The sequence below is a fragment of the Silurus meridionalis genome, chromosome 3 (genome assembly GCF_014805685.1).
Source record: "Silurus meridionalis isolate SWU-2019-XX chromosome 3, ASM1480568v1, whole genome shotgun sequence".
Lineage (NCBI taxonomy): Eukaryota > Metazoa > Chordata > Actinopteri > Siluriformes > Siluridae > Silurus > Silurus meridionalis.
In genome coordinates, this window is record NC_060886.1 from 30,034,560 (window position 1) to 30,053,368 (window position 18,809).

The window sequence follows — 18,809 nt, forward strand, 5'->3', positions numbered from 1 at the left end:
TCCACTGAACTTCACTCTTCCACTTGTTTACTGTCCAATTGTGCTTTTTTTCTTTTTAGCAAAAAATGCACACGTCTCAGAAACCATAAAAGGTGTTTCCAGATGTTTTTATTGTTTGTTTAAACTAATGGTGTGTCTGACAACAAAAGGGACTTCATGTACAATCAGACTTTCGAAAAAAAATCTTTATTGTTTAGTTAAATGACAGTGTTAAAGTGACTTCCGCTTTCATCGCGTAGAAACATTCGTCTGCCTGGGGGGCCCGAGGTTCCGTATAAAACGCACCGAGACCCCTGTGGACATGAAATCACTCGGTTTTGCTGGAAACCTTTCAGAGCGTCATACAGGTTACAGATGGAATAAAAAGGCAGCAGCTTTTTTTTTTCTCTTCAAGCCTCTATTTTAGCCTGCTTTTGCACATGAGGCGTTACCGTGGGAACACTGCTGGAGAGCAAACAGCAAGGGAAAAAAAGAAATCTGCACGTAGTGGATGTTCGTATAAAGCTTGATCTACCCATGCAAGGGGGAGATGGAGGGGGTTATTTTGGATAGATAGAGGGAAAAAGAATGCAAATTGTAGCCCTAGATCCAAAAAGAGAAGACAGGAAACAACCGAGGCAAATAAACAAAGAAAAAGAGAGATAAAGTGGTGTTATTGCACTACATCTGCTGGGTGGAGTTGCCGTTCCACGTGTTGTTGTCGTCCTCACTGTCCTCTTGGGTCCTCAGCCGGTAGATCTTACCGTCTTGTTTGAAATCTTCCGGCCGCTTTTCCTGGACCCGCTTACGGATCGCTTCTCTGGGAACACCGGGGGAACGGGTCGGTCAAAAAGGTTCCAGAAAGAAACGTTAAAAGACTCGTTTGAAATGAACGCACACGTAGACAGAAAGAAAGAGACAAAGTGGCGTACCTTTTTGGTTCCCCGGAGCTGGAGCTGGAGCTGTTTGAAGGACGCTGTTGCGGTGGGGGGTTCTGGGATGCCGCGGAGGCTCCGGGAGGAGGGCTGGTGAAGAGGATGCCGCTCAGGAACCTCCATACTGCCAGGAGAGGGTAGAAGATGGTGCCCAGAAATGACCAGATACCTCCAGTGCTGGAGGACTGGATGACCGTGTTAGCAGGCCTTCCTGACTGCTGTGGGGTGAAAGAAACAAAACAAATCTTGAATGGAATATTGCCTTCACTTCAACTACAAGACCCAAACCTGCTCAGGCATGACCATGCGCCTGCTTCATGAAGATCTCCTCCTGCTATAGAGCTGACTGCACATCAAGTCTGCTTACCTCCTTCAGTACCTACATTTTCTAACACCCTTGTGGCTGACTGAGCACCAATTTCCACAAAATCTAGTGGAACATCTTCCCAGCAGATGAGAACTAAATGTGGAAAAGAAACACTCAAGTGCTCGAATGTCCACAAACTTTTGACCGCAGAGTGTAAATTAGTGATCGGAATATTGTAGTGAATCGGTTGAGTCGTTTAGTTCATTCGTCTGTGGGAGTCACGTGATGGAAGAACGAACGACTCTGATTGGAAGAGTCATGAGAGGAACGACTCATTTCTGTTTCCTTATACATAACCTTATGGAGATTTTGCGAAGCTTCGAGTAGAAAATGAACGAATCGCTATTTGAGACGACTCGTTCTTTAGAGTCGCATTAAAGACTCGCTCAAAATGAACGAATCGTTTATGGTCGACTCGTGTAAATATGGCGCACGGCGATTTATTTCGTACCAACCCACGTATTTCGGAACTAGTGGCTCACCGGCAGCAGGACGATGGAGGCACTGGGTGCAAGCTCAAGCTCCAGCAAGGTCTTCTCCAGATCTTCAGCCGTGAACTCGCGCCTTGGGAACATGGTGGCCAGGGAGAAGCGGCCGAACCTGTTGCCGACCTCCTGTGAGAATCAAGGTAGTGTTTTTAAAGACCAACATAACGTACAAACCAGATGCATTGATGCTCATAACATTCAAATGCATCTGTTACACTTATCATCAATCCTACTTTGCTAATCAGGTGTGTTCGAAGAAGCAAAAATAATTGAGACCCAATTCTTCAAGATTCTTTATTTCATTAGGACCGTCTACGCTTGTTGAGCAGAAACAGTCACAGGATGGATCTGGATCGATGTATTGACTGACCTGAGCTGCAAACTGTCTGGCCTCCTGCAGCTTCGTCTCAGAGGGAAACTGATTGGTCAGAGAGGAACCGTCAGGTAGGCGGAACTGTATCCTGGCAATCGCGCTGGAAGGGAGGAGAAAAAAAAATGTATAGAAGTGTGTGGACACCTGACCAAAGGATTTTTATTTAACACCCATTTCAGATTTAACTATTTGCAGTTGGGAAGATGTTCCAAAGGAAAATTCTCTACAACAGTGTCTCCAGCTTTGTGGAACCAGCTTGGGGAAGAAGTAAAGGTCGGCCGATTAATCGTTACGATTTTTTTTTTTTTTTTTTGCAGATTAATCGGCACCGATCCTTATAAAATCCATACCGATAGTTTTTCCGGTTCGCTGCCGTTACCAGCCGGGCTGTTTGTTTTTCACAGTGATTTCCTTTAGCACATTTTCAGAATTTTACATGGAGTGTTACATTCGTTCGTTTTTTCATCCAGAATCCTTTTAAAAAACTAATTAAATACTAAAATTAAATCAGCCGCCGGTATCCGTGAAATCCATCAGTCAACCTCTAGGAGGAATCGCATATTGCTGGAAAGGTCCGGTGTCCCAATACCTTTTGTCGGCAATGTGGTGGGATTCGAACTCACGAGCTTCCTAGCGGAACCACTGACCTTCTCTCTCTCTGCGCAGTCTCTTTTTTCGTGTCTTGCTCGGCCTGCCTGGCCTGTAGCGCCCGCCCGCTCTGACCGCATCGACCTCCTCCTGGGTTTTAGCGTAGCGAGCTGCCCGATCTGCACGATCCTGCAACGGCACCACAACTCCGCTCTTTATTACGCTACATAAACGTGCATCCTAAAACCTAAAAATCTCCTATTTTTTTTAATACCTGAGCAATCTGTTGTTTGACCCTGTCTCTGGCCACCTTCTCCTCGGCTTTCTCTCGGTTTCGCTCCTCCAGCAAGCGCTTGGTTTTGTCGTCCTCCTGCTTCTTCTTGAAGTCCAGCATCTCCTTTCCCAGCTTCCGCCGCTCGATCTCCTTCTTTATCTCGCTCTGGCAGAGAGACAGGACTCGGCATTAGTTGTTAAAAAGCGCCCCCTACAGCCGATATGGTGTATAAAAAATATATACACAGATGTTTACCTCTTCTTCTCCCTTCCGCTTCTGTTCTTGTCTTTCTTCCAGTTTCTTTGTTATTCTAAGTATAAAAAAAAGGATCAATGAACAAATATTAAAATGTTTGTCCTACGTGTGCTAACGTTTCTATGGGTCACGTGTCTACACGTCGAACACGTTTGCCGTGACGAACACGTCACTCGAATCCCCTCGCTTTGCTGAGCGTTTGGACAGGTCACATGATTATGTTGCTGCAGTGTTGGGAGTCAGCTGATTTTGTTACCCCATGATGCCTTTCTAGACACCAAGCTTTAATATATGCGAAATTCGGAAAATGAAGAAAATCATTTGCGTCCAGAAGAATGAGATTCTTTTCACAGTTGTTTTGTACGTATTCTTTACTGTTTTTCAGATTTACAGTTCTATGCAGGTGACTCGAGCGGCTCGTATTTCTGCTGTCTGAAACCGAAATCACTTCCTGTTCACTTCCTGTTCTCAGGACCAAAAGCGATGGTGAAGGCAACCTCGGCTTTTCGAATAAGAAGAATTCGGCCATATATAACAATTTTATGCTCTGCAAAATGTCCATATATAGTAAATAAGTCTGTATACGATAAGTAATCCAGATGTTTTTGTTCCATCATGACGCCTGCGTACACAAAAACTTACCTCTCGACCTTGGTGTCCAGCGGTTCCTCCACCTGAGACGCCTGCGATGTGTCGTCTGATGACTGGCTTCTATCGTCTCCTGGAGTCACATGACCTGAAGCCCCTGCTTCCTCCATAGGCATGGACAGAGATTCTATTAAACCCAAAGCGTTTTCAGGTTGATTCAGCATGAAATCACGGGGCGCTTGTGAGACGTGGTGCTGCTTCACCCGAAACCAGGTCATGCAAACCGAGAAGCTGTCATGCAAAAGTTTGATATTTGAATATTATTGTACACGTCTCACCTTTAGACGCAGCAGAAGAAGAAGAGGAGGTGGAGGGGCTTCCTGCTGCTGTATCTGAGTGTACAGGAAGGCTTTCAGATGCTGAAGAACTTCCATCCTGGATGGAGGCCTCGGGAGCGGTGGACTGCTGAGCATGGATCTAAAGAGCGCAAGATCGAAGATCAGTATATTAAATACACGATTTATGCAAAAGCACCATGGAGATCTGCTCTACATGGGTTGGAGTGGAAGATCTCCTGCTAAAGAGCTTTAACCTGAAATCAAATCAAAGCAGACACCAAAATCTGGTGGAACATCTCAGAAGTGTCTCCACACACTTTTTTTTTTGTCCATATAGAGTGTGTGTGTACCTGCTTGACCTTGCTTATCCTGTTCCTCAGTTCCTCTACAGACACACCTCCAGCGACGATCTCCAGGGGAATTCCGTTGTCCCCGATGAAGAAGCTGGATGGGATACACACCACCGGATCTAACAGGAAGTAACGTCAAGGGAACGATAAAAAAACAAAAACAAACAACCTCAACTTTCGCTTTCAAAATAAAAGTCAGCAATCCTGAAGACAGGAAAGGATACAGATCTGTGAAAACTGGACACACGTCTCACTGCAAAAGACAAAAAGACAGAATTCATTTGAATGTAAAAAACCCATAACTGAATTAAATCCCCATCCATCCATTTCCAAAATCTCAGTCTGGACGTCCTCACCTTTTAGCGTCCACCTTAATGGCGACGAAGCAGTTGTTGGTCAGCTCGGCTACACTCTCGTCCTCCCAGCTGGACAACATCTGCCTGGACTGCTCGTCCTCTCCTATTGGACAAACACACGGGACTTTTATATGGCTGAAAAATGTCCCGTGTCCATATTTGGCTCTTCTTCTTCACGACGATGCTCCTGTGCACAAAGTGAGCTCCAGGAAAATCTGCTCTACATGGGTTGGAGTGGAAGATCTCCTGCCTTCAGTGTATAACTTTTTGTGGATCATCACCAAAACCATTTACCAAGGTAGCAACCAGATCCACTAGAACCCAGAGGGATCAACAGACTGAGATAGGAACCGAATCCAGTAGAAGTCAAAGGAACAGAGTGAGGAACCGAATTTATGTACCAACATCGGAACTGGTTTAATAGACGGACTGATGGACAGAGATACGGACCAGATCCACTGGAAACTGGAATAGGAACCGGATCCACATACCCAGATGGGAACTGGAAACTTAAACAGACTACGATAGGAACCAAATCCCCAGAGGAACCTGATTTCTATTCAGTGTCCTTCCAGGAGATCTAATTCTTATCTTGGTCTGTTTGGGTTTCACTGGATCCAGTTTCTTCCTTGTTCCATTCCAGATCCAGTGGATCCAGTTCCAATCTGTCTGTTTTGGTTCCAATGGATCCGGTTTATATGACTTTCAGCGGACTTGATTCCTAACTTGGTCTGTCCAGGTTCCAGTGGATCCAGGTACTATCCATTGGTCCATCTGTGGATCCAATTCCTATCTCTGTCAATTCTTGTTCCAGTGGATCCGCTTCCTATCTCAGTCTGTTTTGTTTCCCATGGTTCCAGTTCCTAACTTAGTCTGTCTGGGTTCCACAGATCCGTCTCCTTTCTCAGACTGTTCGGGATCCAGTGGATCTGATTCCTATCTCAGTCTATCTGTAGATTCAGCTCCTTTCTCAGAGGTTCGAGGTCCAGTGGATCTGATTTCTATCTCGGGCTATCTGTAGATCCTTCTCCTTTTTCAGACTGTTTGGGATCCAGTGGTTCTGGTTTCTATCTTTGTACATACGTTTGGTAATAATCCACAGCTAGTCGAGTGTCGCACGATGTACGTCCTGATCTCGTTTTAGATCATGACCTTATCTTCTCTCTGCTGCAGAATCTCCTAAAAATCTAAACGTCTTGAATCCTGATTTCCTTCTGGACACGTAGTGCACTGCCTAAATCTTACTGCAGCAGGGAAGTGCGTGTATTCGGGATACAGCCGCTGACAGGAACCCCAGAAGTGCTTAAGTGTCCTAAATCACCCAAGTGCACTACAGATGTATCCTACAGGACACGGGGGGTTTATGGAGCGTCATTATTATATACTGGAGCTGAAGTAGAAACATCACTGTTCGCTCACGAGCCCAGATTTAGTGTTGAGCTGAACCGGGGCCTTGCTAGCTGCTAGCGTTAGCCTGCTAGTTACCCAGTTAGCTTGTTTATTTTTTTATTTTTTTTGGCTCATTTACCTGCGATGACCACGACGAACACGGAGCCCTGCTGCTTGGAGGCGGCGATGGCCGCGGGGATGGAGCCGTCAAACCAGCGCATCTTCTCCAGAATCAGCCGCTCTCACTACACTGCCTGTGGCCCAGCTGTCACCGTCAGAGCCGCCGGAAAACCTGTCATCTCATACCGGAAATGACGTAGAGCCAGAGCCTTATGGGATATGGAGTCTTTTGGCAAAAATCTTATAACAGCTTTAATAAAAACACCACATCTTTCTCATCCTCTTTAATATTTTCATACTTCTTTACCATCCTCCTTCACAACCTTCACATCTTCATCAACCTCCTTCACAACCTTCATCTTCACCATCCTCCTTTACAATCTTCATCTTCACCATCCTCCTTCACATCGTTTCATCTTCCTCATATTCCTCATACAGCTTGCTCATTCTTCATATCTTCCTCATCATCATTCTCTCTCTCTCTCTCTCTCTCTCTCTCTCTCTCTCTCTCTCTCTCTCTCCTCCCACCCCCCACACACTCCATTTCCCAGAATGCACCAGGAGGAGGAGGTTCAGAGGAGATAAACAGAGTTTATCATGGCGGCGGACAGTGATGTGAGTGCCACCTCTTCATGTAGATCCTGAATCTAGACCATCTCCGTCATGTTCTTCCATTTCACTTCTCCTTATTTGTCTTATTTGTCTGTTTGTTTGTCTGTTTGTTTGTTTGCTCTAGCCTGAGTCGGAGGTGTTTGAGATCACCGATTTCACCACAGCGTCCGAGTGGGAGAGGTAAAACGCTGACACCCAGCTCTCATACAATTCCCGAAAAAAATAGACAGCAACTGGATTTCACTGTGGACCAGATTCGAGCAGATTTAGACAATTCTTCTGTTTATAGAAATGCACCATTTATTTAGGGCCCTGACGCGAATGTGCTGATGAGAATCCCAGAGGAGTGGCACGTCATGAGTCCAAACGCTGAAGCGATGATGATGATGATGATGATGATGATGTAGTGCACAAGGTCGTGTTTTAATAAACAGCAGCGGTTTAATGTACTCGGGTTTAAAGTCTACACTGTTTTAAAGGTATATATTACAGGCTAAGACGTTACATTTGGTTCTTTAAGTGTCTTGTGTTTGTAAGAAAAACTTTAGAAAGAAAATTGTAGTTTGTCTCTACTGGAGAAACACATACATATAAAACATTTCAAATAGTTTAGTGAGTCATACTGTACTAGTTTTGCATTCAGCCAATGAAATGCTTTCTAGACTGTAAATTCCGCTCCTGGTGCAGTGTATGTCCCACCCCAGACAGTGTAAATCCTGCTCCAGACAGTGTAAATCCTGCTCCAGACAGTTTATATCCCATGCCTAGACAGTGTAAATTCAACCCCCAGACAGTGTAAAACCAACCCCCAGACAATAAATCCAAGCCCCAGACAGTGTAAATCTTGCCCCAGACACTGTAAATCCAACCCCCAGACAAGCCCCGGACAGTGTATGTCCCGTCCCGGACAGTGTATGTCCCGTCCCGGACAGTGTATGTCCCGTCCCGGACAGTGTATGTCCGTCCCGGACAGTGTATGTCCCGTCCCGGACAGTGTATGTCCCACCCTACAAACAGTGACGGGCCGTCTGGTCTCCATCTTACACACGTTCTTTTGTTAGACACAGAAATGTCCCATTTGGACTCCACAGAACTTTCCAGTCATTCATAGTGTATGAAAAACCTTTAGTGGGCCATTAGAAGATATAAAAGAAAGAAAGATAGACAGACAGACAGACAGGGATGGATGGATAGATAGATAGAGAGATAGATAGAGAGATAGATAGAGAGATAGATAGATAGATATAAATTTTTTTTACTGTGTACTGTAACTTCACATCGAGAGAAGAATTCAGTCGTGACATTGATTTATCTTGCTTTATTACAAACCCAAGACATTTTATCAGGAGGTGTGAGACTCCTGCTGTCTCATTATGTGTCTGGAAATGACGAATAATACCCACTGTTTTGGTAAAAACATCTATTAGGAAAGGAATGTTACGGATAAAAGGATTTTATTATCCATTGTGGCATTTTTGACTAAAAACCTCCCGGTTTAGTCTTGTATGAAACGAAATCTTCATCAGATTCGAGAATAAAAAAAAAACCCATCAAATCCGTCTGTCTGTTCACATTATGGGGTCAGTAAACAACAACAATACCGACGATTCAGTGTTTGCTGATCTGAAATGTTGTTAAGAGCCTTTAGACTCATGCACTTTCCTTTGATTACCTTCATTTTTTCCCATTTACTTCATCAGCTTGTAGTGAAAACATCACCCAGACAAAGTGATGCAACCTGTAGAAACATGTTTCCTGTCATTTTGTGAAACATTTCCACCAGGAAAAACTATTGGAATGGATTTTTGTTAATCCTCTTGCCTCAATACTTTTGTCCACATGTCTATAAAGCTACTTTGGGACAGAGGTCATAATTAAACGCACCAAATCAGTAAAAACCTAAATTGAATGAAAAGTGATTCTAACAAGTTTTAACCCTGTGACCTTTTCAGGTTTGTGTCCCGAGTTGAGGAAGTGCTGAACGACTGGAAACTGATTGGTGGTAACATTGGCAAGCCTCCTGAAAAGGTAACTTCTGCAAGATATAATTTGTTCCACAATACTGACATCACTATTAATTCATGGTCCATTGGTTCACTGACTGATTTCCAACTGGCAGGAAAGTTCAGGCTCTAACAATCACTATGTACCCCCATGTTAAACAGAAAAGCATTTCGCAATTCACAAACACGTCCAATTTTGACTTTGATGGGCTACAAGTACAGGAGAACAAGCCAGGTTATTGAGAAGAACAGGAGTCTAGCGTGAACTTGCTAAAATTTAGGAAATGTAAGAATTTCACCACACTTGATCATATTTTTGTACATAAATTACAGGATCTAGGAGATTATATTGTATGTACAAAAATATGTGGAAGAAAAAAAACAGTACTGACTCATGAAAATGTGCTAAAGGAAATAAATATTAATATATTAATTAGTAAATAGAACTAATAAATGTAATATAGCGCTCTCCGTGCGGCACGCAGTCTCTCGTGTAAAAACAAGCAGCGCGTGGTGTCAGTGATTCGCCTCTAGAGGCCGCTCTCGTAATGACAGCTGACCGGAACCCGGAAAAACTATCGGTATGAATTTACAGCAATCCTGCAATTTTTTTTTACTGGCTTAGGGAGAATACACCACAGGAACATGGGAGGAGAAGTCACGCGAGATCAATTTTGCCGATTTCAAGTTTTCCATCACGCATCATTACCTGAAACAGGACTGCGTGGAAAACGAAGGGAAGGAGGACAGCGAGGAAGGTACGTTTCTCTCATTGTCAGTTCTTGTCCTCTGGAAATGTCTTGTGATGAGGTGCGAGAGCTTCTCCAGTTAACCAAAGTTGTTCATAGTTCCGAGACCTCAAATTATCATTACATCCTTTTCTTTTCTTTCCCCTAGATGCTTTTCCTTTGGCCATGCAGGACCTGCTGTGCATGAATAATGACTTTCCTCCGAGGGCGCACTGCCTGGTCAGATGGTCAGTACCGTCATTGAGCTTTTACCCTGAACATCTCGACCATTCTGGATCGTTGTATTTACACAAAGGATTTTTTTTTTAGATTTTACAACTCGGGAGGCAACAGTACTGAATAATGAAATAAATATGATTATTATAATAATATATATATATAATAAAAACAAAATAGCACGTGTCGTCAGTGATTCGCCTCTAGAGGCCGCTCTCGTAATGACAGTCTCGTAATAAAGGACGCTACTCGGAAAAACTATCGGTATGGGTACATTCTTGGTGGAAGTTACAGGATGAAACATGGAAAACTTCCTTGTGTGTTTCTGCTGTAGGTATGGAGTGCGGGAATTTGTGGTCATCTCTCCTGGAGCAAACTGCGAAGCAATCGTCAGCGAGTCCAAGTGCAACCTGCTGCTCAGTTCGGTCTCCATCGCTTTGGGAAACACCGGCTGGTGAGTACTAGGCAAGGCATTAGAACTCATATTGAGGAAAGTCTGAAAATCAGGAGAACTTCTGCTTTCGTTGTTCTGTGAATCGTTGAGGAGCCTCTGTTTGAAAAAGATGCCCCATTCAGGCATCGTAGTGAAGTCAGGTACTGATGTAGGTGATGTGAGGAGGCCTGGGGTGCACTCAGGGTTCCAATTCAACCAATAGGGTTGAGGTCAGAGCAGGAGATCTTCCACTTTAAGCGGAAGATCTTCATGGAGCTGTCTTTGTGCATTGTCATGCTGGGACTGGTTTGGGTCTCCTAGTTCATGTGAACACATCGTGTGCCTCCAGGTTTGTGGAAACGACTGGGAAAAGTCACACTTTTTGTCCGTTCCAGACCATTAGAGTGTTAACAAATGTCTGTATAATTGGAAATTTCAAGCAGGGAACATAATCAATATGACAACAAACCACAGTCATCAGTTACAATATGTGTTATTGAGTGTTGCTGTGTGTGGAAAGTTCTAGAAAATCACTTTAATACGGGTCCGTACTGGTACCGATTCTGTTCCTGTCCACATCCATTATCCTGATATTTAAGCATTAGGATTATGTCCAGAATATAAAAACTAAAACAAAAAAAACAATAATAATAAATATAATATAGCGCTTTCAGTGCGGCACGCGGTCTCGAGTATTTAAAAATAAACAGCACGTAGTATCAGTGATTGGCCTCTAGAGGTCGCTCTCGTAATGACAGCGCACCGGAAGCCGGAAAAACTGTCCATCAGTACGCTGTCTATCGGTATGGATTTTTGACAATAGCTCCAGCGATAAACTGTTGGTGCCGATAATCACCAAAACCAATTAATCGTTCGACCTCTTTTACATAGGATTATCTGTCATCCATTTAATCCATTACCAACATTACCATTAGACTCCAAACCAGTGTAGAAACTTAATGGGACATTTTAATGGTCTCCAGTGGTGTTCAGCCTCCTCACCTCACCTTCCATCAACACCCTTGTTGCTGAATAACCACAAATCTTCACAAAATCTAGTGGAACATCTCCCTAGAAGAGTGGAGGTTCTCATAACCAGAGGGGGATGTTCAGAAAGAGTCCATGTAGTGTATCTTCAGAGCATCAGAGGTCTTGTGGTTTGATGGATCAGAGCTTATTTGGTGGCACCAGGAGCAGGTTCTGATCTCCATCAGTAAACAGTTGCCTCTAAAATAATGGAACTATAATGAATGAATTTTGGGTGATGAGGGCGGGTTCTTTTTGGAGTCAGGTTCCTCTCGTGGTTCCTTCTTCACGATGTCTGGACTTTCTTGCTTGTTCTTAAGTGACAAATACATTTTTGATATTTATTTTAATATTAAATGATCAGCTTTGCATATAAACGGTTCTTTGGTCTCCAAGCGTTCTAACTAGAACGCTCTCCTGGTTAAGTAGAGAACCTTCGGGTTCTCAGTAAAAGTCCATGGAACCTCTTGAATGTGATCTTGCACATGTTATTTTATTGTAACGTTCGGTTACACGCCTGCTCATGTTCAATCTCTACATTGTCTGAAGGTGTGTGTGTGTGTGTGGGCGGGCGACCGGTTTCCAAGAGCAACGCTCTACAATAGGTTACAGCACACATCCCGCTGAGATGCAAGAGGATGAACGCGTCGCCCCCGGCAACTCGCTTTCCTTCTTTCTTTCAGAGGCTGGTAGGGCGCAGGGGGTCACCGCGTTTCTGCAGGCGATTGTTTCCTTTTTTAGCTGCTTTTTTTTCCCTGATATCTGTAGCACTTAGAAAAGTGCATCACGGCACAGCGAGGCAAAGCGCCTTCGCTTTCATCATCGATCAAACGTATGCAGAAACGAAATGCGTCCTGCATGGCGTCACGTACCGCTGGCACACGACTCCCTGCCACCGAGTTCCCCGGGTGGTGTTATATTAACCTCCACTCTTCTGGGAGGATCTTCCACTAGATGTTGTGGAGATTTGAAAGAGAGGTGAGGAGGCCTGGGGTGCAGTCAGCGTAGGAAAAGAAGAAAATCATCCCAGAGGTGTTCAGTAGGGTTTGGAGCTCTAGATCAGGAGATTTCTTTACTCCATCCCATGTAATGCAGATGTGCATGGAGGTGGGTTTGTGCACAGGGGCATCATCATGCTGGAGTTCAAGTTCAACTGTCTGTCTGTCTGTCTGTCTGTCTGTCTGTCTCTCTGTCTCTCTGTCTGTCTGTTAACCCTATCTCTCTGTCTCTCTCTCTCTGTCTCTCTCTGTCTCTCTGTCTGTCTGTTAACTCTATCTATCTATCTATCTATCTATCTATCTATCTATCTATCTATCTATCTATCTATCTATCTATCTGTCTATCTATCTATCTATCTATCTATCTATCTATCTATACATACATACATCCTTCCATCCTTCCATCCTTCCATCCGATCTATGTGTGGAGTGTAATGTAACAGACTCCATGTGATCTTGAAAGTCTGATGATCTCATCTCGGCGCTGCTGCATCCCTGACCTCTCTACACCACCAGATGGCTCTGTTGAGACGCGTTTCGAGACTCGCTCCTCATTTCCTGTGCACTTTTCTTTCCTCCCCTCCATTATCTTCTCCTCTACAACGACGTGGAAGAAAGTAACAAACTACCCCCCCCAAATCATTTCTGTGTTATGATGAAGCGTTGGGCTGTGATGATGATGATAACAGAGCTCGCTTATTGTGGCTCAGCCGACGCGGTCACGCTCACACGACCAGCAGGACGATGGTCCTAATAAACACCCTTCATCAAGATAAAAGTGCTTGGCGTGGCACTTTCCGGAAGAGCTGTTTTTTTGGCGAGGACGGAATAACCAAACCAAAAAACAATTCACATTGGAATTCAAATGGGAGTCAAAGGGAATTTCATTGGAGGCTTTTTCTCAGGAAAAATGTCCACTTTGTATCTTATTATTTATTCATGCATATACTCCAGTAGAGCGTGAGGCAGGACAGGGTCTGCTGTTGGTTTCTTCTGCACAGACCGTGTGGAGATTTTCTTGAACACTTCTGAGAATCTCCAACATTTTATTTTTTATACGACAAAACAATTTTTTAAATGCAGCTATTTTATTTTCAAAACAAACAAAAAAACTAATGTCACCATTTTTTCGGGACAAACGAATAGTCGGGTCAGAATCAATTATTTATTTTTTTATATTTAAAAACAGTGGGTTGTATTGATTCCAGTTTACAGCATATTAAAGATTCGTATCCGAGGCGACGTCCGAGTAACGCTGACGACGATCCGCTGACACGAACCTTTTTTTTTTTTTGTCTTAATATATATATTTAAATGTTCAAATGATTTTTATTTACTTTTTTATATCAAAGAAATGACAAATTTACTGAATTTTACTCAATTTTAAAAATTAATTATAACTGAATAAAACAATTCTAATTAATCAAATTGTTTATTTTAATTAAAACAATTTTTACACCATTAAAAAATATAACAGAAAATACATTTCTACATTTTTGTAAACAGCTTTTTATGATTGTATTAAAATCCATAATGAATGAAATTGTTTATTTGATTTGATTTTAAGGAATATTGCAACTTTTTATATATATAAATATATATATAAAAAAAGCCCTAAAAATATAAAAAAAGAAATCTCTTCATTTTTTTAATGGATTTTTATAATACATTTTAAGTCTGTAATAAATTTAAATGATTTAATGATTGATTTTTATGGTTGAACACAGAATTAGAAAACTCAATATTTTATTATTCAAATTATACACACACACACACACACACACACACACACACACACACACACCTTTTGCCAAATGAGTGGCAAAAACACAGTATTTATGCAATAGATTATTTTTTTACTACTTTTTAGAAAACAATGATATTTTCTTCATCTTTAAGGGAGGAGTGTGTGTGTGTGTGTGTGTGTGTGTGTGTGTGTGTGTGTGTGTGTGTGAATAAAGACAGTAATGCTGCTGCTGGTGACTGCACAATCTGTCAGTGTTCAGCAGGTTTGTGTTTTCCTGCTCTTTCTGAGAGATTCAGGAGCTCAGCAGTGTCACTACTGTTTACACAAACCTCCATATTTCTATTTCTATATTTATCTATTTCTATATTTATTCTTTTATATGGCCAAGTTGTTATTTTCATATTAGGAGTTTTACAGATTTCCTGCTTTCCTTCTTTTTCCATGTTCATGTCCATGTTTCATTTCTTTTCCAGATTTTCATTAAATTCATTCCATTTCCACATTTCATTTCATTTCAATTCTACATTTTGTTGCATGTCATTTCCACGTTCCGTTTCAATTCCATGTTTTGTTTGATTTCCACATTTCATTTTAGTTCAATTCTTTTTCACATTCTAATTCAATTCCACATTACATTTTATTTCAATTCTACATTCTATTTAATTTAATTTCCACATTTGGTTTCATTTTATTTCATTTGAATTCACTCCCCATTTCTATTTCATTCCATTTCCACATTTAATTTCAATTCATTTCCACATTCTATTTCAATTCCATGTTTTGTTTGATTTCCACATTTCAGTTTATTTCAATTCTTTTCCACATTTTAATTCATTTCATTCCATTTTCACATTTTAATTCCCCCACATTCTTTCATTTCATTTCAAGTCCACATTCGGTTTCACTTTATTTCATTTGAATTCTATTTCATTCCACGTTTCAAATCAATTCCTCCACATTCACTTCACATTCTGTTGCATTTCATTTCGATTCAATTTCACGTTGTGGTTTAATTTCATTCCATTTTCACGTTCTAATTCAATTCCACATTCTATTTCATTTCAATTCTACATTCTATTCAATTCAATTTCCACATTTGGTTTCATTTTATTTCATTTGAATTCCCTCCACATTCTATTTCATTTCAATTCAATTCAGAGTGTGGCTTTTTAATTTCATCTTATTTCCACATTTTGTTCAATTTCAATTCAACTCCACATTCTGTTGCATTTTATTTCGATTCAATTCCACATGTGGTTTAATTTCAATTCAGTTCCACATTTCCTGTGTTTCATCCGCTCTGTACTTGTACTCTGCACAGTCACGAAGTTAAATGTAATCTCTCCACATTTCCGATCTTTCCTCCGGATTTTCCTGTCGATTTTCCCTCACACGTTCAGCTCTCAGTGTAAATCTGTTCTTCTCCCTGTAAGTGAGTTGTTCTGAATCCTGTAGTATGGGTTTGATATTTCTACAGTGTGAACTCGAGCTGGTTTTCTCCCGTGGCACAACTTCATGTTCACTTTTAGAATTAACATATGGCCTTCTCACAGCTCCTGACTGTGTGTGTGTGTGTGTGTGTGTGTGTGTGTGTGTGTGTAGCCAGGTGCCGCTGTTCGTGCAGATCCAGCAGAAGTGGAGGAAGATGTACGCGGGCGAGTGCCAGGGCCCCGGGGTTCGCACCGACTTCGAGATGGTGCATCTGCGCAAAGTTCCCAGCCAATACAACCACCTCTCCGGCCTGCTGGATATCTTCAAAGCCAAAATAGTGAGAGAGAGCGATAAGTTTTCCGACGCCGAAAAAGAACGAATGCACATCTCGTTTCTCTGAAGGGCAGCGGGGGGAAAACGAGTGCAGCCAAATAAAGGCGTCCGTGTTAATTAAGATGTTTTAAGCCGCTTATATTCGGATTAAAGCCTCGAGGTGTTGGCGCTGAACTTTCCACACTCGTCTTTTCTCTCTCCATCTAACTTTTCACCTCTCTGCTGTTTCCTGTCACGTGTGTAACCCGCAGGGATGCCCGCTGACACCGCTGCCCCCCACCAACATCGCCATCCGCTTCACCTACATCCTCCAAGACTGGCAGCAGTACTCCTGGCCCCAGCAGCCGCCCGGTAGGTGTTTCTCCTCCTCGTCACACTCGTCTGATCCACACCGGGAAAGATTTCCATTCCGAGCTGCAGCTTTTCATTTTCACCCCCCAACCCCCCCACCCCCCCATCTGATTTCTTTCCTTTTTTTTTCCATTTTTTATTATTTCCTTTCCATTTCACTTTTTCTTTCTTTCTTGTTTTTGTTTTATTAATATTCTCATTTTTCTCTTCATTCTGGTTCATTCCATCGTTTCCTCTCCTTTTTTTCTCCCTCTTTTTGAAAATTTTGTTTTCTAATTATTTTCTTCCCCTTTCATTTTATTTCCTGCTCTTTTCATTTCTTTCTCCATTTATATCTTATTACATTCCTCTTGTTCTTTCATTACCTGCCGTGTCATTTCCTGTTCTTCCCTTTTCTTGTTTCTCATCCTTGTTTACTTTCCTGTCCGTTTTTTTTTTTTTACATAAATTTTCTTTCCTCTTTTGTCCTTTTTCCTCTTTTCTTTTCTTTTTTCCTTTTGTCTTTTTCTGTTCCTTTCTTTCCTCTTCTTTTTACTTTTCCTTTCCATAAATTTTCTTTTCCACTTCCCCTTTCCTTTCCTTTGTTTTCTCCTTTCCTGTCTTCTTTCTTCCTTAACTTTCCTTTCCTTTCTTATTTTTCCTTTCCTTTTCTACTCCCCTTTCATTTTCTTTCATTTCCTACTCCTCCTTTCCTATTTTTTCCATTTCCTTCCTTTGGTTTCTTTCCTTTCCTTTCCTTTTCCCCTAACTTTTCTTTCCTCTACTTTTTCTTTTCTTTTCCGTTCATTTTCTACTTCTCCTTTCCTTCCTTTTGTTTCTTTTCTTTCCTCCACTTTTCCTTTCCTTCCCCTCTTTTTTGTTCTCTTCTTTCCCCTTTTCTTTGCTTTGTACTGTTTTCCTTCACTGTTTTGTTGGTATGATGGCTGTTCACACCTTCCCTTCCTCCTTAAAGCCGCCTCCATCACGTCATCGTCGTATCTGTCTGGTCGACGTGGAGGAAGTTCAGAACCTGTTTTTTGTTTTTCTGATTATTGAATCTGTTCATCATCTCAGGTTTCCTGCATCCGGTTGGTCAGAAGGAGTTGAAGAGCAGTTTTGACAGAAGTTTCAGCAGTGAGCTTGTTTCTATAGTAACGGCCTACACAGGGACCTGTATTCCAGATGTTCCACATAAACACTGTGTGCTGATTTCTTCTTTCTTTTATTCGTTTCGTTTCGAGAGAGAGAAAAACCACGAGCTGCCACCGAGTCATCGCTAACCGGAAGCTGACATTCACTCCGTCAGCGATATTGTGATTTATTTCACGTTTATCTGCTTCTGATTCATTCACTTATTCCTCGATACTCAAAATGGTCTTGAAATATCTTCTGACTCACGCTGCTTTCCTTTTCCTGCTGCTGCCAGTCACGAGACACATCACAGCTGTGTGTGGTCAAATCATCTGTGGGATATTTATGGCCTTTCAGACCTGATTTTCAAAAAAGAAAGCTTTTCCTTTTCACATGAACCACAGTGCAGTAAAATTCATTCCCACGTCTCCTCCCGGCTCGAGCAGAAGTCTTCATGTGCTGCTCATGAAGCAGAGACGGGGTAGGAGGGGCGGACAGGGGCAGTGTGGCTTCAAACTGCCACTGTGGCTGCCCTCAGTGAAGGGCTTCTTCTTCTTCTTATAACTGCCCCCTCCACCTACACCACCACCATTACCACCATTAATACCACTACTATGACCACCATTACCACCATTAATACCACTACTATGACCACCATTACCATTAACACCACTACTATGACCACCATTACCATTAATACCACTACTATGACCACCATTACCATTAACACCACTACTATGACCACCACCACCTTCTTTCACATTATTTCTTCTTTTCTTACCTTTTAGTTTCATTTTCTTTGCTTGAAATTCTTCCTCTTTTCTTTCTTTCTTTCTTTCTTTCTTTCTTTCTTTCTTTCTTTCTTTCTTTCTTTCTTTCTTTCTTTCTTTCTTTCTTACTCTCTTTCTTTCTTTCTTTTCTTTCTTACTCTCTTTCTTTCTTTCTTTCTTTCTTTCTCCTTTCTTTCTTTCTTTCTTTCTTTCTTTCTTTCTTTCTTTCTTTCTTTTTACTCCCTTTCTTTCTTTCTTTCTTTCTTTCTTTCTTTCTTTCTTTCTTTCTTTCTTTCTTTCTTTCTTTCTTTCTTTCTTTCTTTCTCTCTTTCTCTCTTTCTTTCTTCTTTCTCTCTTTCTTTCTTTCTTTCTTTCTTTCTTTCTTTCTTTCTTTCTTTCTTTCCTTCTTTCTCTTTCTTTCTTTCTTTCTTTCTTTCTTTCTTTCTTTCTTTCTTACTCTCTTTCTTTCTTTCTTTCTTTCTTTCTTACTCTCTTTCTTTCTTTCTTTCTTTCTTTCTTTCTTTCTTTCTTTCTTACTCCCGTTCTTTCTTTCTTTCTTTCTTTCTTTCTTTCTTTCTTTCTTTCTTTCTTTCTTTCTTTCTTTCTTTCTTTCTTACTCTCTTTCTTTCT

At 41.7% G+C, this 18,809-nt stretch overlaps 2 protein-coding genes across 3 annotated transcripts in view; one reads left to right on the forward strand and one right to left on the reverse strand.

Moving 5' to 3' along the window:
- Positions 1–170: 170 nt before the first annotated feature.
- ubxn4 (UBX domain protein 4) lies at positions 171–6,793 on the reverse strand. Its single transcript, XM_046842457.1, is given in 14 exon segments — positions 171–799; positions 912–1,132; positions 1,764–1,895; positions 2,140–2,242; positions 2,790–2,851; positions 2,854–2,919; positions 3,005–3,169; positions 3,260–3,314; positions 3,902–4,034; positions 4,186–4,324; positions 4,536–4,654; positions 4,760–4,788; positions 4,892–4,994; positions 6,420–6,793. Coding segments are annotated over 14 exon segments (1,548 nt in total). The 5' UTR covers positions 6,502–6,793; the 3' UTR covers positions 171–660.
- Positions 6,794–6,938: 145 nt separating this feature from the next.
- The window catches only part of rab3gap1 (RAB3 GTPase activating protein subunit 1), a 45,266-nt gene continuing 33,395 nt past the window's right edge, over positions 6,939–18,809 (forward strand). Inside the window, exons 1-8 of one of the 2 annotated variants that reach the window (XM_046842442.1) lie at positions 6,939–7,015; positions 7,137–7,192; positions 8,965–9,040; positions 9,641–9,773; positions 9,913–9,991; positions 10,315–10,434; positions 15,787–15,952; positions 16,200–16,299. In XM_046842442.1, the coding sequence (XP_046698398.1) occupies positions 6,998–7,015; positions 7,137–7,192; positions 8,965–9,040; positions 9,641–9,773; positions 9,913–9,991; positions 10,315–10,434; positions 15,787–15,952; positions 16,200–16,299 (748 nt within the window). In that variant the 5' untranslated portion in view covers positions 6,939–6,997. The remainder of the gene's footprint in view (positions 7,016–7,136; positions 7,193–8,964; positions 9,041–9,640; positions 9,774–9,912; positions 9,992–10,314; positions 10,435–15,786; positions 15,953–16,199; positions 16,300–18,809) is intronic. The other variant, XM_046842451.1, reaches the window with a different exon arrangement.